Source organism: Haemorhous mexicanus, chromosome 8 (genome assembly GCF_027477595.1).
Source record: "Haemorhous mexicanus isolate bHaeMex1 chromosome 8, bHaeMex1.pri, whole genome shotgun sequence".
Classification (NCBI taxonomy): domain Eukaryota; kingdom Metazoa; phylum Chordata; class Aves; order Passeriformes; family Fringillidae; genus Haemorhous; species Haemorhous mexicanus.
In genome coordinates, this window is record NC_082348.1 from 20,259,588 (window position 1) to 20,287,219 (window position 27,632).

The window sequence follows — 27,632 nt, forward strand, 5'->3', positions numbered from 1 at the left end:
ACACACTGTGCAGAAGTAATCTTGCAAATTTTCAGGTTTAGATGGGCTATTTTTATAAGGCATAGGAAGAAGGAGAATTCAGAAACCAGCTCTGGCTGTGGGTTCTGCTGCAGCTTCCCTCTGTGATACTGGGGCACTCTGTTGCCCTTAAATTGATCGTCAGTCTTTTCCACTTGGAAATGGAGATTGTAGTAATGCTGTATGTCACAGGGGAAGAATGGAAATGCTTTGAGATAGTACTTTATGCTCTGTGTGGAACACACATCATTACTGTAGAATATCTGCATTTTATTTTATTAATGTTAAGAACAGTTCCGCAGTAAAATGGGTTAGAGTACCTTTATTTGCAGTCAATAAGCAAATTTTCATGTGCTTGATCTACCTGCCAATTAGGTTACTCAATTGCTTAAAAGTGGACCTTGATCCTTGGAGATCCTGACTGACTTTATAAGAAGCTGAGTAACAGAAACTGATGCATGTACTTCATTCTGTGTGGTCAGAAATTCACAGCAGTTTACTTGCTTGTATGCTAGAAAACATAGTATTTATCTGGTGTGTCCTAAAAATACACACCCACAAGTAAAGAAAGCAATATATATGTGTCATGCAGGAAATGATAGGAAAGGTACAGTCCTAGTGAAAACTGAGAGCATCTCTCCTGGACTGTATCATCTTACCTTCCTCACTTGTTTGTGTTCCCAGATGTGTGGAATGAGCTTGGATAGGTTTGGGGTGTTGTCTTTGAGAATTCTGGTGTGAAAGACATGTAAACAAACAAGGCAGAGCACTCCCAGCACACCCACACAGGGACTGATGATTGCAGTTGAAAAAAAAAAAAAAAAATAGTTATAATGCATATTTTAGAATAATTCCTCTTATCACATAAAATAAGACTGGGCTTATTTAAACGTGATTACTATATAAACGTTCAAAACCTTTTAGAACTCCCAGAAAAAAGAATACCCCTGACAGAATTAAGTTAGAGAGTATGACCAATGAAGTGATGGTCTGAAAATAAACACTAGAGCAGTTACAGTGCACAGAAATGTGGAAATGTGTTTGTGCCATAAATATTTTACCAATTCATATTACTGAAATAATTGTTTAAAACTCAATGCATTACATTTTGATTGCCTACAAGGCACAATTATTTTACCTTTTCATATGAAGGTGCTCAAAATTTAGATCTATAGAAAGATGGGGGGAATAGTGAGAAAACAGAATACACAATGAATATTTATTGTGTATACACAATAAATGAATAAGTGAATACAGAATTCAAAACTGCTTTTGAAACCTTTCCAATACTGTATAAAAATTTGCAATTCCATAATTAATGAATGACCTTTCCTTCCTTGACCTAAATTTTAGTTGTTTGCAACAAATGAGCAAAGGAAAAAAAAATCGCTTGAAGTCAGCGAAGCCAGCACAGCAGCTTCCATAAAACCCTTTGACAAACTGATTAGATTTGCAGTTCACTCACTAAGCCTGCCTGGTCATGGTAGCATCATGCAATGAATATTGTCATTGAATAAAACTGGAATTGCAGAGGAACTAATTTTTTTTGTCTGAATACTTCCGTAGTGCTTGCTTAAATATGAAATTGTTTCTGATTAACTCATGTGTAAGCAGTCTTATTCTGAAAAAAAAAAAATTCTTCCTGTTGAGCCTAATGTAGTTGTTTAATAATTAAACAGAAGCAGGTAATTGGAAAACACTGCATATGCAGACAATCCTCAGTCTTTTTCCTTTGATAACGATAAATGGTTCAAGGTTGGATAAAAAAGGAGTATTTAAAAAAATTCTTCCTTGGATAACAGATTGACTTATTTTGCTGATTTTAATTTCTGAATTTGTTTGACTAAATGAGAAAGTTAAAGTAAAATATCTGATAGTTTTTTCATATAAAATGGTACAGGTAGATGGGCATGAGGGTAGAAGAATCTTTTATGAATCTTTTATGAAACTCCAGAAATTAAAGGTTGCATTGCTCAGCAGGGAGCTTATGAGAACTGCAGTGTATATCAGGCTCCACATAACTGCTGTTATATCCAGGCAAAACAGGGAGAGAGAACAACCTGCACTTCCTTCAGTCAGGACTGGGCCTTTAAAGACTTCATTTAGAAATTTTTTTTTAACAGCCTTTGCATAATAAACATTTTCATCATTTTTAGTGAGTATGTTAGCAAGTGAGACTTAATATAACAAAAGATTGAATTTACTCATTATGGATTGATTTAAAAGACTATGATTAATTAAAATAATAAATTCTCCAGAAAAGAAATAGTTTTAAGTGGTGGTGATCCAAAAGAACTAGAAAAAGATTCCTAAAAAAAAAAAAAAAAAAAAGAAAAAGAAAAAAAGAAGACACGTTTTCTATTAGCAAAGAAAAACTAAAGGAAGCCTCTTTCTGAGACTGCTTTAGACCTTAACCAGAGAAGCAGCCCTTGCTAGCTTTGTCTGCAGCTGTCTGAAAACCACATTTAAACATGTCTTGACCACAGGTCCTGTTGAATCAGTGGCAGACACAGTTTGGTTGGCACATGCAAATGAGCTGGCTGTAGTACCAAAATGGTAGAATTTTTAAAGACAGTGGCTATAGAAAAAATTAAATCTATTAGAAAAAAAAAAGGAAGTTGTATTTCTTTGCATGGTTCTTGTGAATCACTGGAGGCCTCTGTGCAATCTGAGGGAGGTTTACCTCCCCCATGGAAGCCAAATAGCCAGCTGGCTGGCCTCACAGCTGGGTCTGATCCAGGACCTGATGGGAGAACAGGTGTAACAAGTGTGGAAATGACCAAGCAGCTGTTTCCACTAGCTTGCTGCCAGAGGCACTCAGGGTTTCAGCTGTGCTCTTACAATAAGCTAGATTGTGACCTAGACACCAGAGGCCTTGAGTGACTGGAGTTCCTGATTTTGTGCCTTGCAGGTTCTGTCCCAGGGCCAGGTCCTGTCCAGCACCAGCACCCAGTGCAGTTCTTGGAGGTAAGTGCTCTCAAGGTTGTGTGGCATTGTGTTCTGGGTGATGGCCAAAGACTCTTTAGTAAGGTCTCTGTGAGCTAGGAGAGTGAAAGTGTCCTGAACAATAATCCTTTCTGGCTCTTGATGGGGTTAAAATATGTCCTGTGGAGGTCTGTCTTGCTTTCAAAGTTCCTGGGGAAAACCTCCAGGGAGATCCTGTGAATAACTTGCTTGTAAACCTTCTCTCTTCCCTCCCTGCCAACACCTACCCAAGAAATACCTTAATCTTTTAGATCTCCTCTGCTTCCTTATAAGCCATTGTTGGCTGCTTTGGTGCAAATTAGTTGGAAGATGCACATTGAGGGAGAGTTGGCTAGAACTACACAGAAGTTTGCATCTGATACCAGGTTATGTCTCTCTACACTGGTGAAAGGTTCTCCAAGAGAGGCAAGGCTTCATGTGCAGGACATATGGCAGATCAAGGAAAGCATGAATGGTATAGATGGGTCTGGGATGCAGTCAGTGATACAAGTTTCAGCTGTGGTAATGTAAGAGCTTTGGGAATATAAATGCCTCTCAGAGAGAACCACAGAATGGGGCAAATCGTACATAGTGGTATATGTTACTAGTGAATTAAAACACAAGCATACATTCAAAGCCACTGCAATTTTATGCCTTAGTTATAAGTAATTTTGAAGGCATATCTTAAATTTCTTCCATAGAAATCCAAACTATGGCTGCTTGATTCCCTTTTGTCACCAGTGTTTCTCTGATCTCTGCCCAGCTACACTCATAAAGTGCCTCCATGTATGTTTACATAGATGTTTACTCTCCAAACAGTTCTCGTCATTTTAAAACTACTTAAGGAATGTACCTGACAACTTGGGTGGAAAAACATTCTCTAGCTGTAGAAGACTGAAAGAACTGCTGTATACACTGGTCTCAGTGTTCACCAAAATTCCAGGTCTGGACTGAAATATTTCTTTTGGCTCATATTTTTATTTGTGTAATACTATGTCTCCCAAGGTAAAATATTTCGACATTACAAGCAAGTAAAGGATGGCAGAATGTCATCTTGTTGTTTTAGACATCAAAGAGAAAAAACAAAGTTATAGAAATGTAGTAACATCTTCATTTGGAACTGTAGTTTAAATAGACCAAGTAGTTTAAAAAGCTGCATTTTGGTAACCTTTCTGAAAAGATAGTAAAGAGAGAGAGAGACTGAGACATTCCTCATCTAGTTATAAATGACATAAATATAATCAGTGTTATGTTTGTGTAAGTCAGAACACCAATTGTGTAAATGTAACTATTTTAATGCTCTGGATTTAGAAGTCTGTTTAGAGCAAATAATTTTGCTTACATAGTGTTGAGCAGTTTATTTCACTAACCATTCTGAGCCCCTTTATCTCCTGTACTGCTGTTTGCTATTTCTAATGATTGTTAGGGAACCAAGAACAGCTATGAGGATATACTGGCAAAGATAGGCTGATAACCTGGCTGCATAAAAATGCAGGTGTTTCTTGCAGCTGTTAAGATGCATCTGTTCAATAAATGTAAATATTTTTTCTAGAACATGCAGTTCTAGAAATGGTATGCATATTGTGTTCAGGAGAAACCATCCAATCATTCAGGCTACTAACACTTAAACCTAGTTTATATTTCTGAATTTAAAGAATGCTGTATCTTTGGAACTTGTAGAGTGAACCAAAACAAACCTGTTTGGTGATATCATTTTTTTTCATCTGAAATTACATAAATTAGGAAATTACAAAATCAAGCAATTTTTTAAAAGGAACTGAGATGGGGATCTTTACATATTTTGTCTTTTCAAGACCATTTGATGTGCTGCATTAAAGCTGCACAGCTGAACATCCACAATTGTGTATTTCTTTGTGTAGTATATTGTTGATACAAAGGATAGAATTTCAGAAATGTAAAGCATTGTGCCTTGCCTTTCTTCTAGGGAAACCCTTAATATGTCTTGCCAAGCTGCAGCTTCTGCATTCCACCTCTTTTATTTTCCAGAAATGAATTTTTTTACTTTGTAATTAGCTACAGGAGGAAAGTAATGCTGGCAGTAATACGTGTGTCTACACATTGAGGCTTACTCATTGTGTAGACACAACATGCAAACATCTTGTAGCCCTTCAGATGAGTATCAACATACCATTAATAAGCAGACAGCTTGAAAACTCAGCAAGAGCAGAGCATTTGCTACAAAACGGAGAAACTGCTTTTGATCTGGCCATTGCATTTCTTAGGGTCGCTGTTATTATGCATAACAGGGTGCTCATGTTTAATTGGCCATCATACCTAATCTTCATGTGGTCCCCCTTTATACCAGGATTGTACAAGAGAGGAATTCCTGAAGTATGTGTTAGCTACAGATAACTCTCAGCATGTTTGTTTTGGAGGAAGAGCAAAGGAAGGAAACTGACATATTTATAAAACCTTTTTTTTTTTCCTCTCTCCTCATCTAGAGCAAATGAAAATAGTACAAAATGATGAGAGACCATCCAAGGTAATTCTAAGCTGTTTGTGTGCAGTTTTGCTCCACCCAGTATACACTCTATTTTTGTTGTTCTTGCTGTGGTCTCTTGAGACAAGTATTAATGTTACTGTGTCTTGGAATGCTTGTTACTGCATCTGGAGATGAGAAAATCCTGCCTCCCCTCAGCAATCTCTGCGGATATGAACAAACAGGTACAACATGCTCAGGCAGCACTGGTTAGAGGGAGGAGAAGTCAGATAAACCTAATGTGCCAGTATCATTCAGGAAGCTCTGGATGAAAGTATTTCTGTGACTTCTTACAAGTTGTTGAGTTCAAGCATTACTTCAAAAGTAACTATAGTTACTGTAAGAGTATTAGAAACATGCCAGTTTTGATTGTCCCAAAAGGCAAAGTGCTAAAAGACTTTGGTACAGATGTCAGCACTGTTTTAAAGAACTTGTTTTCAAATCTTTACTAATTACTGCGAAATACGTGGATTGTAGTAAAACAGCTTGTAATTAGTCTGGGACCCTTCCCTCTTACAGGTCCTTTAGTGAAACTAGGGCTGTATTTATGCCAGTACAGTTTTCTGCTGCGGCAGTGATTGAACACTGGATTAAGACTTTGAAGGAGTTGGGCAGGGAGGAGCAAGCAGGGAAGGACTCTATTAGCAAAAAATATCTGGGAGCCTAATTTAACAAAATGTTTTGTTTCCACATTAGAAACACATTTCTGGTATGTTTTCTTCCCCTCTTTCGATCAAGGATGTTTTGGACTTGAGCCAAAGACTTGTCTGTACACGGAGCTATCCTAGAATAATTACTCTGGAAAAAGTAGCTTGGATTAACTCCGTGGGAGCAGAGTATTGTTTCAGAAGAGTTATTTGGAGTATCAACATGTTTGAGTGCTCTGTCTCAATTGCTCTTTTCTCAGTTTTTCTGGAATCTTAGCTTCTCTCTTTGTACCCTGGATATCAGTAGAAAAGAACAACTGAGTATTGTTATTGTGAGAAACAACTGCTCACTTTGAAAATTTAAAAATGTTGTATTTTTGTTAAGGTTTAATAAACCAAGGACTACATAAGGAAAAAGCTGCAGTGCCGGCAACTGCCCCTCATGCACACCACGTGGCCAGTTCATCTTCAAGATGGATGCTCAGTCTTTTATACCCCTGGGGGGGTTGCATCAGCTAACCCTGGCCCCTCCCAAAGTCGGTCAGTCAGCTCTTCTTTGCCATTTATCGGTGAAAACTGCTTTCTTGTAACTTGATTGGAGGTCAGGTGTTGCCACGCCGCACCCCCTAAGCAACAAGCTTTCCATTCCCAACTGCCCCGTACAATGGGCACACATGCAGCCTTCTTTTTACCTGTGCTAGACAAGCCAGGCTGTCTGACAGCAACAATACGGGGGGGGGGGAAGGGAACTACGGGGAGAACAGAGGACATTTAAACTACAATAACCCAACTATACACCACTAAACACAATAGTTATCTTTTAATAGTGAGAGCCAGTCATCTCATTATCCATCTGTAACATTATGCTGCTTGGAATTTGTGGGGTTTTAAAAATTTGCATCTGCTTCCCTAAGCCAGAGCACTGAACCAAGATTCTGTTTAAAAACCAAAACCTCTTTCTTTCTCCGGAGTGGGTTAAGTTGATAAGGTATGCTGGCAAATAACCTTTCGGTGTTATATGGGTGAAAGCATAAGAGAAAATGACCTGGGATCCAAATCCACATACTGTTTTTGAACAATTAAAGGGCAGGAGTAAGAAATTTTCCGATGTGCTCAGAGATAAGAAATGTTGGAGGAGGAGATTCAGGTAGTCTTCAGTCTCTGTTTTCCTGTGGTCTGTGAATAGTCTGGAAAAGAGAGATCCTTTTTTGTTTTCCTCTTTTTCTTTTTTTCTTCTCTTGCATGCGTTGTTTGGGGGGAATACGGACTAATACAGACTGGGGTCATGCTGTCCATAGTTCTGTATCAACCTTAGCACACTTGGGCAACGTGTTATGCCCGTGGTCGGCGCCCGGACCGGCCTGATGCCGCTGAGCAGCCGCCAGACCGGTACGAGCCCCGTAGAGGGACACGGTTTGATGTCTCAAACACATCCCGCCCCCCGCCAAGGGAACTCTCTGCGCTTTTCCCCAACGGCGCGCGCAGGCTACGGCCCTGTCCTCACCTGCGGCCGTGACCCGCCCCTCGCTACGGCTTTATTTTGTGTCGCGAAGGGCGAAGACATCCGACACCGGGGGCGCGGCAGGCGCTGAGCCCCCTGGGGCCCCCGGGAGGCGGTGGGCGACTCACGGGCGGGGCGACGCCTTCGGCTGCCCCTCCCAGGGGAAGGGGCCCAGCCCAGGGACATTTCGCGCTGTGCCGGGGGCCGGGCACCCACGGAGGGCGGGGCGGGGCGGGCCCGGCGCGGAGCCGGCGGGGCACGACGGGCGCCCTGGGCGCGGGCAGCGGCGATGGCGCTGGCAGCAGGTTCCCGTGCCGGCAGAGAGCAGATGGCGGCCCTGCTCGTCCTCTACCTGCCCCTCCTGCCGGGGCTGGCCGGCGCCTTCAACCTGGACACGGACAACGTGATCAGCTGGAGCGGGGAGACGGGCAGCCTCTTCGGCTTCTCCCTGGCCATGCACCGGCAGCTGCAGCCGCAGGAGAAACGGCTGTAAGTGCACCGCGCCCCGCCCAGCCCCGTCCCGGGCCGCCTGCCGGGACCCTCCTACCTACCACCGCCGGGAAACTTCCCCTGGCGGCGGGCCGGGGTCGCCAGCCCTCGCGGGGTGTGCGGCCGGCGGCGGGAGCGGGGCCGGGCCGCCGGGGGGGCCCTCGGAGGGATGGGGCAGCACCTGCCGCGGGGCGCTGCGGGGCCGGGGCAGCGCCGAGCGGCGGGGACGCGCGGCGGAGCCAGGGGCCGCCCCCGCACCCCGGGGACCTGTGGGGAGCCGGGGCTGGGAAGGAGAAGCGAGCGACAGCCGCCGCTGGGAGCCCTTCCCGCCGCAGCGCTCTCCTGCGCCGGCAGGCTGCAGCCCGGGGCAGCGGTGATCTGCGCCGCCGGAGCCTGCCCAGCATCTCGGGTTTGTCCTCCCTGGGCATGCCCGGCCTCGGGCAACTCAGGGTCTGCTGTTCAAGACAGACCCTGCCCGGAGTGCAGATGAGAGGCGATACAAAGAAGTTAGGAAAAATAAGTCGGGGCTAGTGGTGTATGCATGAAACTTCTTTTGGGAAATTGCGAAGGCAAAATAAGGTTCCGGTGTACATCTTCAGCATCCTTGCTGCTTTGTGTCCGAAGTGGAGCAGTGCTGGACCCCACCCTATCCAGTAGTGCTGGATGGAGTATGAGCATAAAGTATTGTTGTTAAATAAATGGCCCCTCCTCAAATATTTAGTTTTAATTCAAGGCAAGAGACACTCATTATCCATATAGAGTTAATGGGAGGAGGAATCTGGAAAGAAATAATATTCTTTATAAAGTTAGGTGGTAAATTGAAAAATCCTGTGGGCTCATTTTGCTCACACTTGCATTCTTAGGTGATTTTATAAAAATTACAGTGTGTGGAGGAGTATAAATCACAAACACCCATGTTTCATCTTCCATCTAGCAGATAAAGTGACCCATAGCATCCTGAGGAATGAAATGCAAATCTGTGAGCTCCTTTCCAGAGGCCTTTGTCTTAGTTCTTGACCGGATTACACTTGCATAGGTCTCAGTACTACCGAAAAAGCAGTGCCTGAAGCTTGTTAGTCTCCTGTTGTATTGTCAGTCCTGGCAGAACGAGTGTGTAGGAATATGCAGACAGCCAATTACTGAGAAGAAAGAAACAGCAGAAACACAAGGACAGTCACAGTATTCAAGCTGGTATGTACTATTTGGCTGAAATGCCTCAGAGATTATTGGCATGAAAGTTCTGTATTGTATGTCTAGTAAGTGCTTCCTGAGGCAATCCAATGTGGGGAGAGAGCAGAGCCAGATGCTATCTGCCTTGACATGGCTTTCTGAATCCAGGCTTTCATGAGAAGCAAGGGTCTCTATTAGAGACAAAACCAGACTAGACAAACTGCGTTTTATGGTGACATGCGCTTCTGAGTGTGAAGTATCTTGGCCATTTTTCAAATCCACGAGTTTTAGCATAAGGAATTTGAATGCTACCCTGGGTAGCTGCTGGGTAGTATGCTTGGAATGAAACCTTTTATGTCAAGCAGGCATGTTATAGTCACTTTGAACATCATTTTTGTGTCTGTACGAGTAGCAGTGTGTGGCTTTAAGAGAACAAGACATTTAATATGCTGAACTCTTAGGGGCTGAGCTGTGTTTAGCTCACTTTGTGCGAGCTCTGTCTTCTGAAGCAAGAGGTTTGGTAGGGAGTCTTGAAGAGAAGCGTTCCACGTTAGGCTGCATTTTTATATCGGATAAAAATGAGCTCGGTTGAGCTAATGCCAAAGGATTTATGTGGTCTTTTCCATGGAAACCTCATGCAATTTCTAAATTGATTGATTCTTCATAGATGAAACAAATGGGATCTGCTGTCCGGATACTTGGGGAAGGTAGAAAGTTATGGGAACTGAGGTCTGCTGCTGAGAAACAATTCTGTCTAGTGCCTTCATGCTGCCTGTTACCTGTAACAGCAGGACTCAGGGTGCAGTACCTCTGCATTCCCAGATGCGTTTTGGTCTGTCTTACCTCTGCTGCAGAAGTGGATTTATGTACAGCTATCTCTTAGTCAGGTAGAAGTATTTATTTTACCTTTTCTTGAATGGATGCTAATTTCAAAACTCTGTTACATTCAGAGTGTGAACACTGTTAAGTAGTTGCCAAAAATACAAAAACTCCCCATTCATACTGAAGTGTAATTAATAGTGATACTTGGAATCTCCTCTGCCAGGGACCCTTATTTCAAAGAAACCTGTCAGCTTGAGCACCCTTCTACCCCTCCAATTTGACAAAATTAGAAACAGGTTGTCATAGACATGTGCAAGATCAGTCCATCTTTGGAAAAACAAGAAAATGAGAGAAGATAAAATACATGGAGTGTATTTAAGGGCTAATGGCTTGGAGCAAGGCTTGGTAAAACAAATGAAATTATGTGTAATTTTTCTCTTACCTCACTTAAGCATTTGTTAAGTGAAATGGTTCTCTCTTCCTTACACAGGATTGTTCAGTGTTAATCATTACAATAATCCTCTTTAAAGATGAGGGTGGAGAATGTCTAGGAAGTGTGACAAATAAAGGTACAGCTGAAATAGCCTTTGATTAAACATGGTGTTTGCTTATGACCATCTTTTTTTCTTAGTCACAGAATACTGTGGATTTCATATTAGCTTTGCATGGCAAATTAATTTATTAGTGTTAGCTACAAATGGCCATGTTTGCTAATGAATTACTTAACTTTCAGCATTATGAACAGATGACAGTTCAGTTGCTTTGACATTAGTTGTAAATTGTGCTGAGTGTAAAGCTATGGACTAGTAAGAAGATTTTGGTTTTGAGTATCTTCAGGTTAGAAGAGTTGGAAAGTTTGTCAGATGGAGAGGAGAAAAGCTTTAGTTTATGGTGACTGAAAATGGACTGCTAATGGTATGTGTGTGTGAAAGACAGCTGAATACAAACTTTATGTGCATTGAGGACCATTAATGTTGGAGGTACCAAGGCAGTCTCCCTGGATTTTTGTGTTTGGTTCTGGTTCACTGTCAAGCACAGTGAATCGGGCAGCCGATGGAGCTCTAAAGGAGCTGGGCTTATTGCCCTGTGTAAGTTTGTTCTGGTTTTAATCTATCAATATGATGAAAGGGAGTTCTGGTTCTGCAGGGGAGTGGTGGCACAACAGCAGCACATTTCATCCTCAGACTGGAAGAAGGTTTGTAACTTAAAGGGGTCTGAGACTGGGGGCATAGCTGTAAGAGAAACATGGTTAAAATGTAAGTGGTCCTGTGATGAAAATGTGAGTGTATCCAGCATCTCTAGATGGGGACTACACTGATTATGGATTTATTAGCTACTATATGTTATAAATATATTACTGTTAGAATAAAAATGTAATCACTAGCTACTCACTATATATGTAGTGCATGTAGTCACATATATGTAAGTTTATAGAATATATAGAGATATGGTCTGTATGTGTGCATACTCCATGTAAGATGTCCAGCAAGTCCATTCCAGTTTGGTTGTAATTCACATTGATTTAGGCATCTTGAATTAAAACACAAACATCAAGAATATCTAAATTTATATATTACTTTCATAGAATCATAGAATCCTAGAATTACTTGGGTTGGAAAAGACCCTTAAGGTCAGTCCAAGTGTGAACCTAGCACCCGTTAGCCAGTTTTTATTTGTGGTTTAGAATGATAGAATCACAAATTATCCTGCCTTGCAAGGGACCCACAAGATCTACTTGCAAGTAATTCTGGTAATATTTTCAGCAGAAGTATGGAGCTGAATTCAGGTAGGTTTCTTCTTATTGTGTAAGGCAAAAAGGGAAGATACTGTAGTTACTAACATTCAGGATTCTCCCATCAGCTGGAAAGCTGTGGATAGGCACTTTATGTCAAGACTGCACTGACCATTACTGGCCATAAAATTCTAAAGATTGCAGTGTCTTACTGAAAATTTTACTTGTCACAGGTTTTGCTGACACTGCACATCTCTACTGTGAGCTTTACATCAATGCAGAACAAAGTTGCCTTAGTCAGCAGGTCTGCTGGCATTGCTGTGCTGCTGCAGTGCATCCTCTGTGGCATTTAGCCAGTACTTTTGTGTTCTCTGGGGGCTTGGGCTCAGAGACACTTTGCTCCAGTAACAAAGAGCTGGATGATGCTGGTCTGCAGTGAAAAATGACAATTTCTGCATGCACAGGTGGTGTAGTGTAATTGAGACTTTGGGTAAACTGAATTAAAAACAATGCCTGTTTGCACCTTCAGGTTTAAAAGCTGTAATAGTGATGGTCCTTGGTTAGTGCTTCTGTCAATTAGAAAAGAAAGGATTTATACTAAATTTCCTTTTTTCTTAGGCTGCGATTTTACTGTGTCACTTCTCCTTGTATTTTCTTCTCTTCAGTGTCTCTCTGATTTTGTCTATGCAAACTATTCGTGGATAACCTGCTTAGTATGCTTATTTGCTTTCTTAGTGATAGTAGAGGAGTTTGTGTTCAAGATAGATGTCCTGTGGCAAAGGTCAGGATCAAATGAGGTTGGGAAGGAGGAGTAGTTGAAGAATTTTCTTGTTGTGGTAAGGGACAGATTTTCAAGAAAGATCCATTGTGCTAATACCATGGGTGAGAGAAGTGAGACAAATTTATGCTGTATAAGGGGTGTGTAGTTGTTACAGGAGGAGCAAACTGCACAAGGCTGGCTTTTTTTCCCAGTACTGAGTTTGAGTTATGTTCTTGGTTATCAGTGGCAGAAGCCAGACAGGTAGGTTGGCTTCTCATAAATCTTTTTTTTTCATAAGGCCTAACAAGCAAAGAAGAATAATTACTGATCTAATTTGTTGCTGTATGATTTCTCCACCAAATAAATGAAATTAGCATATTGGGTTGCCTAGCATGTCACAGCAGTAAATTGTTCATCAGTCAGCACAGGCCATTCCTTTTTCCTCTGTTAAATTCCACCTGCATGTGCCAGAGCAACTCTAAGTTTTATAAGGAATGCATTCTCATTGGAGATAACTGCATTTAAAATCAGCTATTGTTTAAAGTTTTCAGAACCAGCCTGGGTCTAGATGAATCATTCTGGCCACATTTTGAGGTCATATTCTGTGGAAAGGACAAGACTGAGATAAGGCTATTGGGAAAATTTCAGTTTAAGAGGAAGTAAGTAAAAATCCATATTATTGAATGAGCAGATGGTGGTCTGTACTGTGAAACATGAGCTGGAAAATGAACACCCTCTTGTGGTATTTAGCAAGGGTAGGTAACAGCACAGGAATATTTGATGAGAGAACTATGCAGAATAGTCTGGAAAACACTGAATAATTCTTTTATTAGCACTAAATATTTTTGATTGCAATATACATAACCAAGTTACTCCTTTGAAAGTAATGGGAGAAGAATATAGCTTAGAAAACAAACATGAACGTGGAAAAAAAGGTTTTACTTTGATTTTTAAGGGAATCATTCTGTATCTTAAAAATAAATGAACTGTACCATAGATAATAAAGCTCCTTTTGCAGCTCTAGCATCAAATGTATTGTATTCTTGTTAAAATGCACTTCCCTTGGGTTTAATTTCCTAAGATTATTTTGAGAATTTCACAGCAGTTACTTCGGAAAAGTGCAGTTATGTTGGTTTAACTTAAGGAACAGGCTGTGTGTATTCTGCTGTGAAGTACCTGAGACAAATTTTTGTACCAAAATAACAGTGAAAGGCAAAAGGTGCTGCTTCTTGCATTGTGATTTTTGCAGCATTTACTAGTATGCATTGATCATTTTTGCTGGAGCAGTGGCTGTTTTTCTGGTTTCCTCTTACAGAACTGCATCTAAAATATGTAATTTCCTAATGTAGGTTTCCTTCCAGGAGTTGAGCTAATGTGTGTGAGGATGATTGGACTGTTAGGAAGGGAGAAGGTGTGCTGAATCAAGGAGAAAAAAAGCAGGGGTTTATGGGATGGGCCCTGTCAAGATGCCATCTACAGCATAAAAATGTACTCTAGTCCCTCCAGGGTCACATGGACAGATCCTGCACTGGATTTCACTGCCAGCTAGCAAGTTTCTAGGCTACTTTTAAGCTGTATTCCTTGCATTTGTTTTCTATTTTCAAGGTGTTTGGAAATCATCTAAGAAATAGAGAGCAGCAGACGGGAATGATCAGCATTGTTGAGTTTGCTCATAGCTAATGTCCATAGGAATGGCAGAATTTCTTAGACTGAATGTTACTTCCTTTTTAGTGAAGATGATTTTTTTTTGGAAATGGAGCTGTATGTGCTTAGTCTCTGCATGATTCATCTATCATTGTCACCTTCCTCAAAAGTAGGTCTATAAAATATATCTGTAAATAACAAAGAGTTGCAAATATGCTGGAGACAGCTCACTCCTGTATTGCCTGGGGTTGTTTGTTCAGCAGCACATGCGTGGGTCAAAGGTCTGAAGGAAATGCCTGTTTATCCTGGAAGTGGTCAAAAGTGGCAAGCAGCTGTTGCAGATAGCAAGGGCACCATCATCATGTGAGGGTGAATTTTTTGTGTCCTTTACTTACTGCTTCTTTCACAATAGTCTGCTAAGGGAATGATAAAGATTTGTTAGCCTTGCACTTTGTCATCAATGCAGCTGAAGCTGCATAATGGGTTAGTCTGCTGGCTCTTAGATGTTAGTGATGTCTAGCAGAGTGTGTGAAAAGCCATTTTAATTATCCATGTTTGTGTAGTGTGAAAAACCCTCAACTGAAAACCATGTTTTCTTGGCCAAAGATGCTAAAATTAATTTGGTATTTTTTTTCTTATACAGACAACTCCTGTAGCTGCCACTACAAATATGGTGTAATTTTGCAAGTCCCTGTAATCTTTTTATCCACTCAGTTTGTTTTTCTGCTAGAGAAATGTTTGATAATTATGTGGTGTGGTCCCTGAATATTGCTGAAGATGTAAGTTTCTTCTCTTCCCGGCCAAGCTGTGTTCCTGCATATAGTGGAAGAAAACTTCTGTTGTCAGATCAGATGTAGTCCTAGAAATAGCTGCAATAATATTTGTACAACTTGCAGCTTACAGGAACATAGGGTATTAAAAATACCTGTAAAAACCTAATTCTAGATTCTGCTCAAGTGAGAATGTAGGGAGTGGCAAAAAAAAAAAAAGGATGTACGAGGGGATGCGTATAAAATTAGGTATGTGTGTATGTGGAGGAGTAGCAATACATGGAGTAAGAGAATGGAGTGGGTTTCTTGGCATAGTCTCAAACAAGTTTTTTTGCAAAAAATCTTGTTCTTAAGTTTTTAAAGCTGGTTGAAATTCTCAGTTTGAACATTCCTATTCAAAGTAAAATATAAGGGTTTCTTCTCCCACAGATGTGTATAAAGAGCAGTTTCTTGTGAATATATCATTTAGTTCTGTTGATCTGTTAGATCAGTGGTTGAGTATCTGCGTGGAATATAAAAAAAAGGGCTCTTGGAGCATCGCAGCTGCACAGGCTATGACCTGTTTCTCCTAGGAAAATACCTTCTTGGAGTGATGTTCTTTCAAGTGACTTGAGTGCCTGTGTTTTCCGTTAATTTGAAGGTGTGGGGGCATAATGCGTCATGTACCCAGTGACACATCTGCTTTTGTCATTAAGTTCATGGCTTGAAGAAAAGTCTTACTCAGACTGTGGATTCGATTATAGGCATTTAGCCAAGGGCTATGATGGCTCTAAGACTGAAGGAATACTTAGAACTGTGCTTTAGCATGCAAGTGCCTTCGGGCTGTTGAAGTCTGTGTTTGATGGCTGTTCATGTACTCATTCTCTGAAGCTCTTACTAGGGATTACATAGCAGGAAGGTCCACGTCCACACTACTTCTGCATATGCAGAGTTCTTTAGCTCTCTCCCACAGGGTGTTCCTCTGTAGTCCACAGGCTCAGGTTGGCAGCTGGCCAGGGCACAGCTCAACTCAGGGGTGCCAGTGTTGGTCTGGTGTGGGTGAGGGTCCTTCCCCCTGGGGTGCTGCTTGGTATGTTGTAACTAAATGTGATGAACTTCTGTTCAGACCTTGAATCAGGCAGAATTTATGTGGTTGTGTATCTAGTGTAGGAGGTTTCTACCCGTCTTGGTATTCTCCCTACAGTTCAGAGGGAGATGGTGGTAAGTCTGGAAAAGGAGGAGCGGGGGCAATCTCATAAATTAGATGTATGAGTGAAAGAACTATGGCTTGGGTTAGCATGGGGAACAGTTGCTCTTCAAATTCTGCAGGGCTGTATTAGTTGCTGTAGTGTGTTATATTGCCCATTGATTCTACAGTAAAATGTCCATCCTTCTTGATGTACTTCTTTCATGCCTTTTAATAGTTTAATTATGGTGATAAATGAAACTGATGTACTTCGTTCTGTGAAGGAAATAGAGGAATGACATTTCAACCCAAATATTTGTTTTATATTGAATTAGAACTACTATAATTTTTTTAAAATGGCTTTTGGCACATTGAATGAACAGTATAAGCCTGTTAAGGTTGTTACCTCTCAAACAAGTAGTGCCTTCAAATACTGACTGGGTGCACTGCTTTCAAGTTTCCCCCCCTAAAAAAGTGAGCAACTGTTTCCATGGTTTAATTGCTTTCTTGTTTGTTTTCTAAAACATGTACCTAATATGGGATGTGATACTTCTTTAATTTTTCATGAACTTTTTATAAAGATGCCGTGTTTCGTGGGGATACAAAGACAAGTCCTGCAAATGTGAAGAAGTTTAAATGAATTCCGGGATTTTCTATGGCATGAATGGCCAGCAGCCCAAGTGCAGGAGACAGTAATTCCTAATTTCTGTTATGCACTTGTTTACTTAAGCCAGTAGAGTGAGCCATGTGCACAAGACACTGATCCCAGCACAGACTTGATCCAGCAGCTGCTTCTACAGGGCCCGTTGTGCCGCAGAGCGGGGGCGGCGGCCAGGGAGGGCCCTGCCGTGGGGGCTGCTGGCAGCAGAGCAGGACTGCGGTGCGGGGACCGCGGGGATGGACGCTGCACTCTCTGTGCTTGTGGGTAGCTGGGGACTGCTGGGTCACCCCGGCTGCTGTGCTACAGCTGTTCTTGCTTGCTTGTCCTGCTGCTGTTGGGACCTGCAGCTTAGTGCATCTGCAGAGGAGAGTAGCTGGGTTGTGCCCAGCTGGCTGTGGTGGGACTCCTGTAGTTCAGTCCTTCCAGTGTGGACAAGGTGACTGCAGGCAGGGGCTGAGCTAGAAGTGCCAGGACTTGGGCTCCCAAGTTAGTTTCTTGAAATGCTGCACTTGTCACTTTTGAGTTAAACCACATGTTGTTTTAAGAAGATTTCATGCAGTGCCAGGCACTGCCATGTTAGAAAACCTGAGTGAAAATCCCTTTAACATTATTTCTCCTGTAGGTTTATCATAAATTAATTATAAAACTGTCTGATACATATTTTACAGTACCAGTTCATAGGTCTGTTCCTGGCACGGGTGCTCTTCCTTTTAAATCTGAAAAATGTATAGATTGTAAGGGAGAAATGAAACTTGTAAGTAGTATACAGGTTGCACTTGCTATTTGACAGCGTGATATCTGTTAATTAAAGCCAGAGAGTGGTTTCTGAAATGGAAAACTGGATTTTGAAACACAAACTTGGGGCAGACTGTACCATTTCTTCTAAGAAAAATGCTGTGTACCAATGGAAAAGAGATCTGCAAACCCTGTTTCAAATCCAGACAGGCTGGGCTCTGGACTGTGATGGCAAAGTGTTTATTTTTCCATGTGACTCTGAAAGTCAATAATAAGTGGCCTTTCCAGAACAACAGGTATCTTTGTCGTTCCAGTTTTGCTTTGTATTAGCTTGCCCTAGTCCTTGTGCGGCTTTTGGCTTCTTTTTCTAGCTTCTGTCATAATCTGTTTCCTAAAAAAGGCTGAAGAAATAAAATGAAAATTGCAATCCTTCAAGTGCCAAGCCTCCAGGCAACAGAGTACATTAATGATGTACTTGGCCACAGCTTTGCACTGTTAGTTCCAAAGTGTAGCTGTGGAGTAGCAGATCAGGAGAATATTCAGTCACTTAAAATAGCTGTTAATAACATACTGGCCATGATGGTGTCTCTATGAAAAGCATCACAGGTAAGCTCCCTGCTGACACAGTTACTGGTTGTATTTTGCTGGGGAGGGTTTTTTTTTGGAGGAGCCCATGGTTCAGCTCCAGTTGCCATTAGCAGCCTGAGTGCATGAAGGGACAATCTCTCTGTGCTAATTAGTCTGTGGTGCTCTTGTCCTGTGACTTTTTTCTGTTGTGGAATGGCAAATCCAAGCATGAAGTGGGGGTGGGGCCATCACAGTGGCTGTCCCACTCACCAACTTCAGTTATGTTGAAATATTGTGGTGGTTAAAGGCATCCATCTTCCGTGTTTGTTAATTTTAAAAACAGATGAGACCAAATCATTGCAGAGGAGTGAAAACAGAGCTCAGGTCGAGGGCTGTAGATGCCCACATTGTGATCGGGGTCTCTGCCTGGAGGCTTTAAACATTTGATAGATGACTTATGGCTGGTGATTTTGTGGTAAAGTTTAAATTGAGTTTGAGCTAGTGGCTCTGTTTTCTTCATTTTGCTTAATCTAGTGAAAGTCTTTCCCAAGAGGGCACTGGAACTGGGAGAGAGAAAGGATGTAGGAGTCTAACTGTCCAGTCAAGGGTGAGCCATTTCATGGCATTTAGCTTTGTCAGTTTCCAAATTTGCCTCCTTGTGGAGTCTTTCTGGAAACATAATGAAGTGCAAAGTCTGCAGTGGCAGCGTTGTTTCCTGAGAACAGCAATATTCAATTTGAAACTTGTGCTCACTGGAGCCTGCAGAATTGGAAATTACTTAGACCAGTGACTACTTTATTTCACCTATATGTGGAAGTGGTTAACTTCCAGGAAACACTTCGTGATTTCTACTCCAGCTGTTATTATTTAGGCTCAGAGTAGGCACTACGGATGTGTTTGCTTTTACTTTTAAAGAAAGGCTGGCAAAGATGTGGTGCCTTGTTTGGGTAGAAGGACACCATGGAAAAGGAAAGAATTTAAGGAATGAAGAAAGCTTTGGGAGATAGCAGAGTATCTGAGTTCAGTGCAGACTGTGGTATTTTTTGTATTTGTTTAAATCAAAATGTAATTTACTCAGTGGAAGCCTCTTATTTTGATGAGCAGGATATTTACTCTAAAAAACATGGAAGATCTTCTTCCTTTTATTTGATTTCTTTTGAGAATTTTTTCCAAAATAGAACTGTAATGAATTGGTGATAATTTTTCTTCTCTGAAGTATGTGCAAAAATCATATGTTACCCTTGGACAATTCCAGACTGTAAGTGAAGAAAAGAATTTCACTGTAGAGTGAGGGAATACTTCCAGGAGGTTGGACGATTTCTGGATTTCTTTTGATATGGTTTTCGCATCTTAACTTTGACTTTCCTTTTGGAAGCAACCAAGACAGTTTCATGAGCTGTACTGGAAGGAGTTCAGATAGCTGTGAGCAGAAACCACTCCCAGTTCTCACTGTTGTTTTCATTAGCTGAGAGGGAGCCACAGCTACCTACTAAACATTTCAAGAATTACCAATTAAAGCAGGGAGGATTTTAAAATCTGCACCTTACTGCTTAATATTCTGTAGTAGGTGTTGAAATGGAAAGCTCGTGTATTTTACTTTGGATTTTAATGACTCTTTCGGGCCATATCTGATTGAAGATATTTACACCCTTTCTTCTGAAGAGTGTTCACCCTACTGTTCTTGCTGAATACTGGTTGTTAAAAGCATAAAGTAGTGAAGAAAATGCAAAGCTCAATATGCCATGGTGCCTCTAGGTGCCGGTGTGGAAATTGTCTGGAGGGCTTGTGGTTTGTGTTGCTGTGGCATTGGGGGTGGCAGTGTCAGGTGAGGCGTAGGCCATGTGGTCTTGTTCTTCTGCCTGATACCCAGAAATGTTTTGTGCTAACCAAGTACACTTCCTACCAAGACATATTCTGCAAGTATGCCCACAAAGAACGGAAGATTTGACTGCAATCCCACCCACAGCACTGAGCATGGTAACAGTGAACAAGTTATAAAAGTACCCCACTTCTGCATCCAGTGGGGGAGAAGAATTTGAGTGAAATTGCAGGGACAGACGGACAGGTTTTTCCTCCTCACCCCCCCCCCCCCCCCCCTTCAGTAGGGACACTGTTTGGTAAGCCTTGTGCTTTGGTAAGCTGTGCTGAGTGTTGACTGGGACATTAAACTTGTGATTGCAATGGCACCGTTAGTGCTGTATGAGCTACTCTGCAGTTAATGCCTTCTCACCCTCAGTCCAGAGGAACCTTGTATGTTGCATTCAATAAATTGTGCTGTTCCCGACTCTGACTGGTTCTTCTAAACGCAGCCCGACCTACAGTTCATAGACTCTTCGTGCATCTGCAACTGGCCCTGTAGTTACATGGTGCCTACCTGAATGTGGGCACTGAGTTCTTACCTTCTTCTGCTTCTTGGAGATACGTGGGTTTATGAAGCATGTTTTCTACACACACTTATCTAAAGGTCTGCTCCAGATGCAGGTAAAGTCAGTAAGATGTCTTGATACCTTTTCTGAGACTTGAGTAGTACTTGGCATAAGTGGTGAAATGGAGCTTTTCTTGCCTCAGCCATTGCCTTCGGGTGTAATGTAACACCGCAGTGGGGTAGGGTGGGTGGAGCTGTGCCCTAGGGATCCATGGAGGGATGTGGTGCTCTGCTGGTCCCTGCCTTGAGAGCTGTGTTGCAGCTGCCCTTGCACACCCAGGTCCAGTCGGGGTCACTGGTGTCTGTGTGGGGCAGGCAGCACCCCCCTGAGCCTGCCTCTCGCTAAGGGCACTCAGTTAAAACATTATACATCAATGCTGGAGCTCTAATCTTAGGGGATTATCTTACATTTGGCTATGAATCTGCAGCTGTAAGGGAGTAAATCTGTTCCTGTAAGTCAGAAGATGCTCATAATTGGCAGTGGGACTTCAGTTATTATCACGTATCTTCGATAAGTAATTAAGAGAAATCAATAATTAAAATAATTCTAATTGATAGAGCAACTGGACTGATTCATTTGGTTAAAAATCAGAATTTCAGTTTGAAATTGGAAGACACATGTTTTAATTATAACCAGAGCTAAAAAACATTGTAGTTTTATGCCAGGGTATGAGAGAATTCAGATGTTTTTTCTCCCAACACTGTCACTTGATAGATGCTTATTTTAAATTAAATTATATTAATGGTTTATTATGTTCCATTTCTGTAGATTAACACCTGTGCAGTCTGACTGGCCCAGGGAAAACCCAGTTAGGTTATAGTATGTATTGAACAAGATGTGTGGGGAAAATCAGGATTCAAGTTAACAGTTAGAATCATCTGTTTCTGTAATTTACATGAGGAATAGCAATTGTCTGCTTTTCTGTGACATTGGACTCATGGTAAACATTAGATACTAAGTCATCATAACTCAAATAATAAAAAGCTAAGTCTCTGACAGGAACTGATGCTCAGAGATGTGTCATGTTCAGTATACTGCATGGCTGAGCTTCTGTTTTCTGTAGAGTAACAAGGCAAACCTACTATGGGGATAGAAAAATCAGTAAAATTGTCTGTGTCTTGGAGTGTCTTGGGTTTTTATCTCCCATTCTGCATTCTTGACATTGGGGTGTTATTTTGTTATCTGAGTATGCATTCTGGAACAGGATTTTGGACATTCAAACCTATTTGAAAGTAGTTAGAGTAGACCACGTCCACAGACCTTCAGGGAGAAGTCCCAGTGAATAAGATGAATCATACTGTGAGCATAGGTGAAGAGAAATTAAGAATTTGTTTTTGTCAACCCTCATTTACAGAGGAAAAGTTCCTAGGTTTTGAGTGTCTGTATTTCATCTGCCAATATAAGGAGATGGTGATAGCTGGAAGAGCATCCCCTCACTCTACCCCTACCTCTGACCTGCAGAAAGAGGTTTTGCTTGCCAATGAGAAAGCTAAAATGACACATGCATAGCTGCAGAAAAAGCTAACCTGGTTTTGGCATAATGAGCTCAAACTTGATTAAAATTCTTTTATTAAATCACAGCTGAGTAAGTAGCCACAGAGTAATGACTGGAATGTGTCCTCTATCTGGAAGGACTCTGTTGAGCACGTAGCACAGCTCAGTATATGAGCTGATTCATTTGTATTACTGCAGTCATGCTGAAATTCACACTGATGCATGGTTCATGTCATACTTGTGTAGTCCTGTGCACACTTTCTATTTTTAAATTAAGTAATCTGGCTTTTATAATAGAATTTTGATTTTTCAAGTATACCTTTTAAATGGTACATTATTCTAGTAAGGCAAAAAATACCCCACTTGATGCCCTAATAAAAAGAGGATTTTCCCAAAACTGCCAGACACCTACTTTTTATCAACCACTCTCAGTGAATATTGCAACAACAATAACAGGAATAACAATACAGGTACTGGTTTGCAGATCTAATAATTGTAATCTGCATTACTGCTATACAACTTCTCTCCTTCCCCTCCCTCCTTTTTCTGTTTTTAAAAGAGCAGTGCTGTGGTGTAGTTTTTCATCCACTTTCAAATGTTGACATGTCAAACCTCTAGCAACATGGTGAAACCACTTCCTGAGTCTGTTGCCTCTCTCTTTTCTAATATTCCTTCTACATATTCCTTTAAATTATTTTGTTTTCCCTGCAGACTGCTGGTTGGAGCTCCTCGGGAAAAGGCCTTTCCAGCCCAACAAGCCAACAGAACAGGAGGGCTGTACAGCTGTGACATTGCATCTCCAAATACAAATTGCCTGCGTGTCAAATTTGATGAGGAGAGTAAGTTTTTCACTGCTTTTGTTTTGAATTGAAACAGTTGACTGTTCTTGTTTGATGTCCTCTCCTGAGGCAGTGTATCAGACAGTTTCTTCTAGGGATTTATACATAACTACTTTTTTTATCACAGTAAGTTGTAGCTTAATTGCTAAGTTACTGCGAGATACTTAAATCTTGGTAGATTCTTACTGTTTTGTAAATTGATGTAACATGAAGTAATAGGCTAGAAGTTTAATAAAATGGATGCTGTTAGTGATAACATGAACGGACACTGCCACCTGCAGACTGTCTGTATGAAGTTCTGTATGAAGAGTCTCCCCTGACATGGGCTTCAAGAAAAAACAAAAAAAAACAAAACCAAAACCAGTGAACCAAAAAAAACCCAGAAAAAAGAAAATATAGTGAACTGTCAATATTTCAAGCTGTTTTATGATACTTTGCAGCTGACCCAAAGATGGAGAGTAAAGAAGACCAGTGGATGGGTGTAACTGTTCAGAGTCAGGGGCCAGGAGGAAACGTGGTGGTAAGTGCTAAAGGACTAACTTACAAAAACATCTGGGGTCTGCAGTTTATGTTCTGAATGGTCTGTGTTTCTGTGCAGCTTGCTGAAAGGGAACTTTGCCTAAGTTTACTCCTTTGATTTCTTGTAGGTAAGGACTTCAATGTCTCCTTAGCAAAATAAGGCATTTGAGGTTGTAAGAGCTTTAAATTATTTTTCAATGAGTTAGCCTCTCTTTATAACCTTTTTAAAAATCTAGGATGGACAGTTTATTTTCAAGGGGTAGACTTTTTTTTTGGTCATATACACATTTTTTCCTTTAAATACTACTAGCTGCAGAAATAGGGAAGAATAGTGTATAAGGCTGTAAAAGTAGCCAGGTTATCACCAGCCTATTTTCCAAGATGATGAGCATCACTTCAACTTTTATCAGGGACTTCCACTGAGTAGCTCCTGTGAATTAATGTGGTCATTGCACTGCACTAGATTGCACTGCAGTAAGACTACTTGCTATTCTTTATTTTATACAATACATTGATACTTTTTATTTTATATTAAACAGAAAAGGGTTTTGGGAGTTATGAGAGAAGGAGTTTAAAAAGTAGCATTCTCAGTTAAATAAAAACCTCTTGTGGTGCTGCAGGATACCAAATACATCATAAAACAGATTTGCAGTGAAGCTTCCTCATCTAATTGGAAGTTAATGTCACTGCTTTCAAACCTGGGGGCAGGTGACTTCAGGATGTGAATTAGAGGCAGTAATAACTAGCTTTGGTCTGCCTCAGAACCCACAGTGGGAAGGAACACGTGGAAACAGTCCTGTTCACTGAATAACTGGTCATCAACTAATGCTATCTTGTCTTTTCATGGTCAGTGGGGAATTTACTTTTCAGATGATGTGAGCAGCCTGGAGGTTGCTGCAGCAGGACAGTACTGCAGTGCTCTAATGTGGAGCCGCTGGCTGTTTGCATAACATTTAGGCCTTGATAGGAACCATAGAAAAGGTTTGTTAGCTGAGACAAACTTTGCTTGTGTTTTTCAGACAACCTGCTACATCTGAGTCTTCCACAAACACTGCTGTCAAAGGCTTTTGATTGTTCACATTTTTTTGCAGTGGTTTGGTGGTTACACTGCTTAGCCAGTGGCTGTTCATCCTTTGTGTTAAATACTTGATGAGAATTCTTTTCCCAGGGGATAGTCTGAAAGGATAAGGAACAAGAAGTGTTTAGTGTTTCAGCTCTGCCCCAGTGACATTTACCCTGTAAGTGGAACATCCAACAGAGGAAGTAGGAGCAACTTCCCTCCCCTCCACTGGAAAAGCTTTCAGCCTCTGCTTAGTGGCACTCTTCTGTAAGGGGCAAGTTCTGAATAGTCTTGGGTAGATGGTAGTTGAACCAGCTTCTTGTGTCCTGCACGGGTGTGTCAGTCCTTTGAGAGCTGTTGGGAAACAGCCACTTCTTTCTTTGAGAGAAGGTGGTTTTCTCCTTACTTCTTGAAAGAGAGGGATTTAGTATCAGGAAGGGCTTTAGGGATTTAACCCTGTGGCCTTCCTTGACCATGAAGCAGGCTGCTGTGCCTGGTATCTGTAGGTGCCCAACCTTTCCCATGTGTTGCCTGTAGGAAGCATTCATTCTGCACTTAGGTGTGCCTGCAGGGTGCCTTGCAGCGTTGGTAGCAGGAGGGACTGCTAGGTGAGCCCTGCCTTCTGTGGTGACCCGCGTACGACACACAGACACATCACACATTCTTTCTTCTGTCTTGCAGACGTGTGCACATCGCTATGAGAAAAGGCAGTATGTAAACACAGTGCAGGAAACCCGGGATATCATTGGAAGGTGCTATGTGCTGAGCCAGGACCTCACTATTAAGGATGATATGGATAATGGAGTATGGAGTTTTTGTGATGGTCGTTTAAGAGGCCATGAGAAGTTTGGTTCCTGTCAGCAAGGTGTTGCTGCTACTTTTACTAGAGACTATCATTATATTGTGTTTGGTGCCCCAGGCACTTACAACTGGAAAGGTATGACTTGGCGTCCTTCCTGCCTACCCTTCCCATTTCCTCTGAGATTGCTCTCAAAGGTTGCATCCAGAGTTTTAATTGGTTTTTAAGGGGAGAGGAGATAATAGGGATGTAATGATTTTACCCTGTTTTTACAAAATGCTGTGCTTCTGTATCAACATTAACTGAAATTTCTTTAAATATCTTTGTGTGTATTTATGAATAATGGAACTTCGCACATACGTACAGCAAATTTTCCCCTTATTAGTCTTAATCATATGGTGTGATTGAGGGCTTACTTGGACACTTCCATACAGGAACAAACTATTAAATTTGTATGAGTTACTTGACCAGCTCTTTTTCTGCATTTGGGCAAATGTTAGATAGCTGCTGAACTCTTTGTTTATTCTGCAGTATTCTGTCCTTTATTCTTTGTGAAGTTTGTGGAAACCAGTACATTCCAAAATAAATACTGAAGGGTTGCAGGAAGGTAACAGCAATACTGCATATATTCATATCTAAATCCATGCGTGTCCATGTAAAATTTCGTGGATAATCTAAGAGCCAAGTACTCTGTGTCATCTAGGAGATTCTCCAAAACATAAGGGGGGAAAAAACCCTGGATATTCTTTGTTAGTTTATATTCAGAAGCATCTAAATGCCCAGTTCTGTCTCGAGATGTGATTTTTCCCATCACACTTCATTACACCAACAGCTGTAAATACTTTCCTCTTGAGAACATCTGATCCTCCGAGCACTGCATTTTTCCACCTCGTACACCTGTGCCTGGTGTATGAACCGTGCAAAATCAGTGTGTTAAGCTCTGGCACAAGGTGTACTTTAGTGAAAACTTAATCTTCCATGTATCTGTCAACAAAATCTGACTGACCTGAAACAGCATACTGAGTGCAGACACCATTTTACTTTAATTGCAGAGAAGTGCTGGTACAGTCCTAAGAGTACTCTTCTGTGTAATGGAAAAACATGTTTGTGCTTGCCAAAACCTTAATTATGCCAATTGATAAAAGGGAAGGACACTTTTTATTGCACAATAGCTTTTTTCCCCTTAAATACTGTTTCTAAGTATAATGCTGGTGTTTGTCATAATGAAATGTAATTTTTAAAAAATTCCTGTGTACTTACCTCCTTTTTAAGAGAAGCTTTATAAGGCTAAGAAATACAGGATGAGGGTGGTTTATGACCAAACCAGTTCAATGGGGTTTTTTGAGAATTTCCTTAGTATCCAGATCATTGTATGGCTTCCTTGTAGAGCAGCATGAGCTTCTGGCACACAGAACAGAGACAAAACACTAACCCAGTGCACTATTCTGTGTTTGTCCCATTTTAACAGCAGTCACTGTGTCATTCATCATAATTAATATAAGTTGGGAACATTTATTTGTTATTTTTCTCACTTATCATTTGTTTGCTTTTATTTTATCATTTCATTTTTTCAGGGGTGGTTCGTGCAGAGCAAAAGAATCAGACATTTTATGATCTGGGTATCTTTGATGATGGGCCTTACGAAGTTGGTGATGAGAGCCGCCAGGATAAGAATCTAGTTCCTGTTCCAGCTAACAGTTACTTAGGTAGGATTAAGTACATGTGGTAAATCTCTTTAGGTCTCTTAAGCATTTGTGATCCCAGCCTGGTGTGATGATCTGAAATGGGAGCAGATGTTCCATTGTGGACCCCGTAACATGTTAACTCTTTGGGATAATTCACAGCCTCCCTCCACATGTATGGGCCAGTTTCAAGTGTAAGGTGATACTGCTGAGGTACCTAGAAGAGCTGCTGTTGTAATGTGAGATTCAAGAGCTGTGCCAAGGGCCTATGGAATCTCCAGGAGTGATTATAATCACTTTGATGGGTCAGTACAATGAATGGGTCTGTAGTCTTTAGCTGCACAGTCTCTGCAATGTAGTATCAGAAAGTTTATATAAATTTGAGTTTCTGGATGTAACTGTTAAGGCTGTAGATTATCTCTCCTGGTAGGTAAGTGCAATTCTTCTATTCTTTATGTTTTTAAAACTCAAGTGGCTCAGACCTTTAAATGCCATAATATAAGTACTGTTTATATTTTACTCACGTGTGTGTTGCAGGAGGTGAATGTCTTGCTCTTTGTGCAGTCATGAAAGCAAAGAATATGTCCTTAGGCCAGTGACCTTTCTGTACACAAGGGAGATACACTAAAAAGGCTATGCTGCATTTTTGAAAAGGCATTAAGTGTAAA

The 27,632-nt window shown here is 41.3% G+C and overlaps 1 protein-coding gene and 1 long non-coding RNA gene across 5 annotated transcripts in view; one reads left to right on the forward strand and one right to left on the reverse strand.

Annotated features, from left to right (window-relative positions):
- Positions 1 to 6,480: 6,480 nt before the first annotated feature.
- On the reverse strand, positions 6,481 to 7,891 carry LOC132330575 (uncharacterized). Its single transcript, XR_009487345.1, has 2 exons — positions 7,634 to 7,891; positions 6,481 to 7,316 (listed from the first exon to the last, which is right to left on the reverse strand). It is a non-coding gene; the product is annotated as an uncharacterized LOC132330575 (long non-coding RNA).
- ITGA6 (integrin subunit alpha 6) overlaps positions 7,869 to 27,632 on the forward strand; it is a 38,827-nt gene continuing 19,063 nt past the window's right edge. For 2 of the 4 annotated variants that reach the window (XR_009487343.1, XM_059853112.1), the window contains exons 1-5: positions 7,871 to 8,119; positions 22,777 to 22,904; positions 23,345 to 23,424; positions 25,165 to 25,420; positions 26,857 to 26,988. Coding sequence is in view for 3 of the 4 variants with exons in the window: in XM_059853112.1 (XP_059709095.1) it covers positions 7,920 to 8,119; positions 22,777 to 22,904; positions 23,345 to 23,424; positions 25,165 to 25,420; positions 26,857 to 26,988 (796 nt within the window). In the remaining variant the exon portion in view is untranslated. Of the gene's footprint in view, positions 8,120 to 22,776; positions 22,905 to 23,344; positions 23,425 to 25,164; positions 25,421 to 26,856; positions 26,989 to 27,632 lie in introns of all 4 variants that reach the window. The other 2 variants (XM_059853114.1, XM_059853113.1) reach the window with 2 other exon arrangements.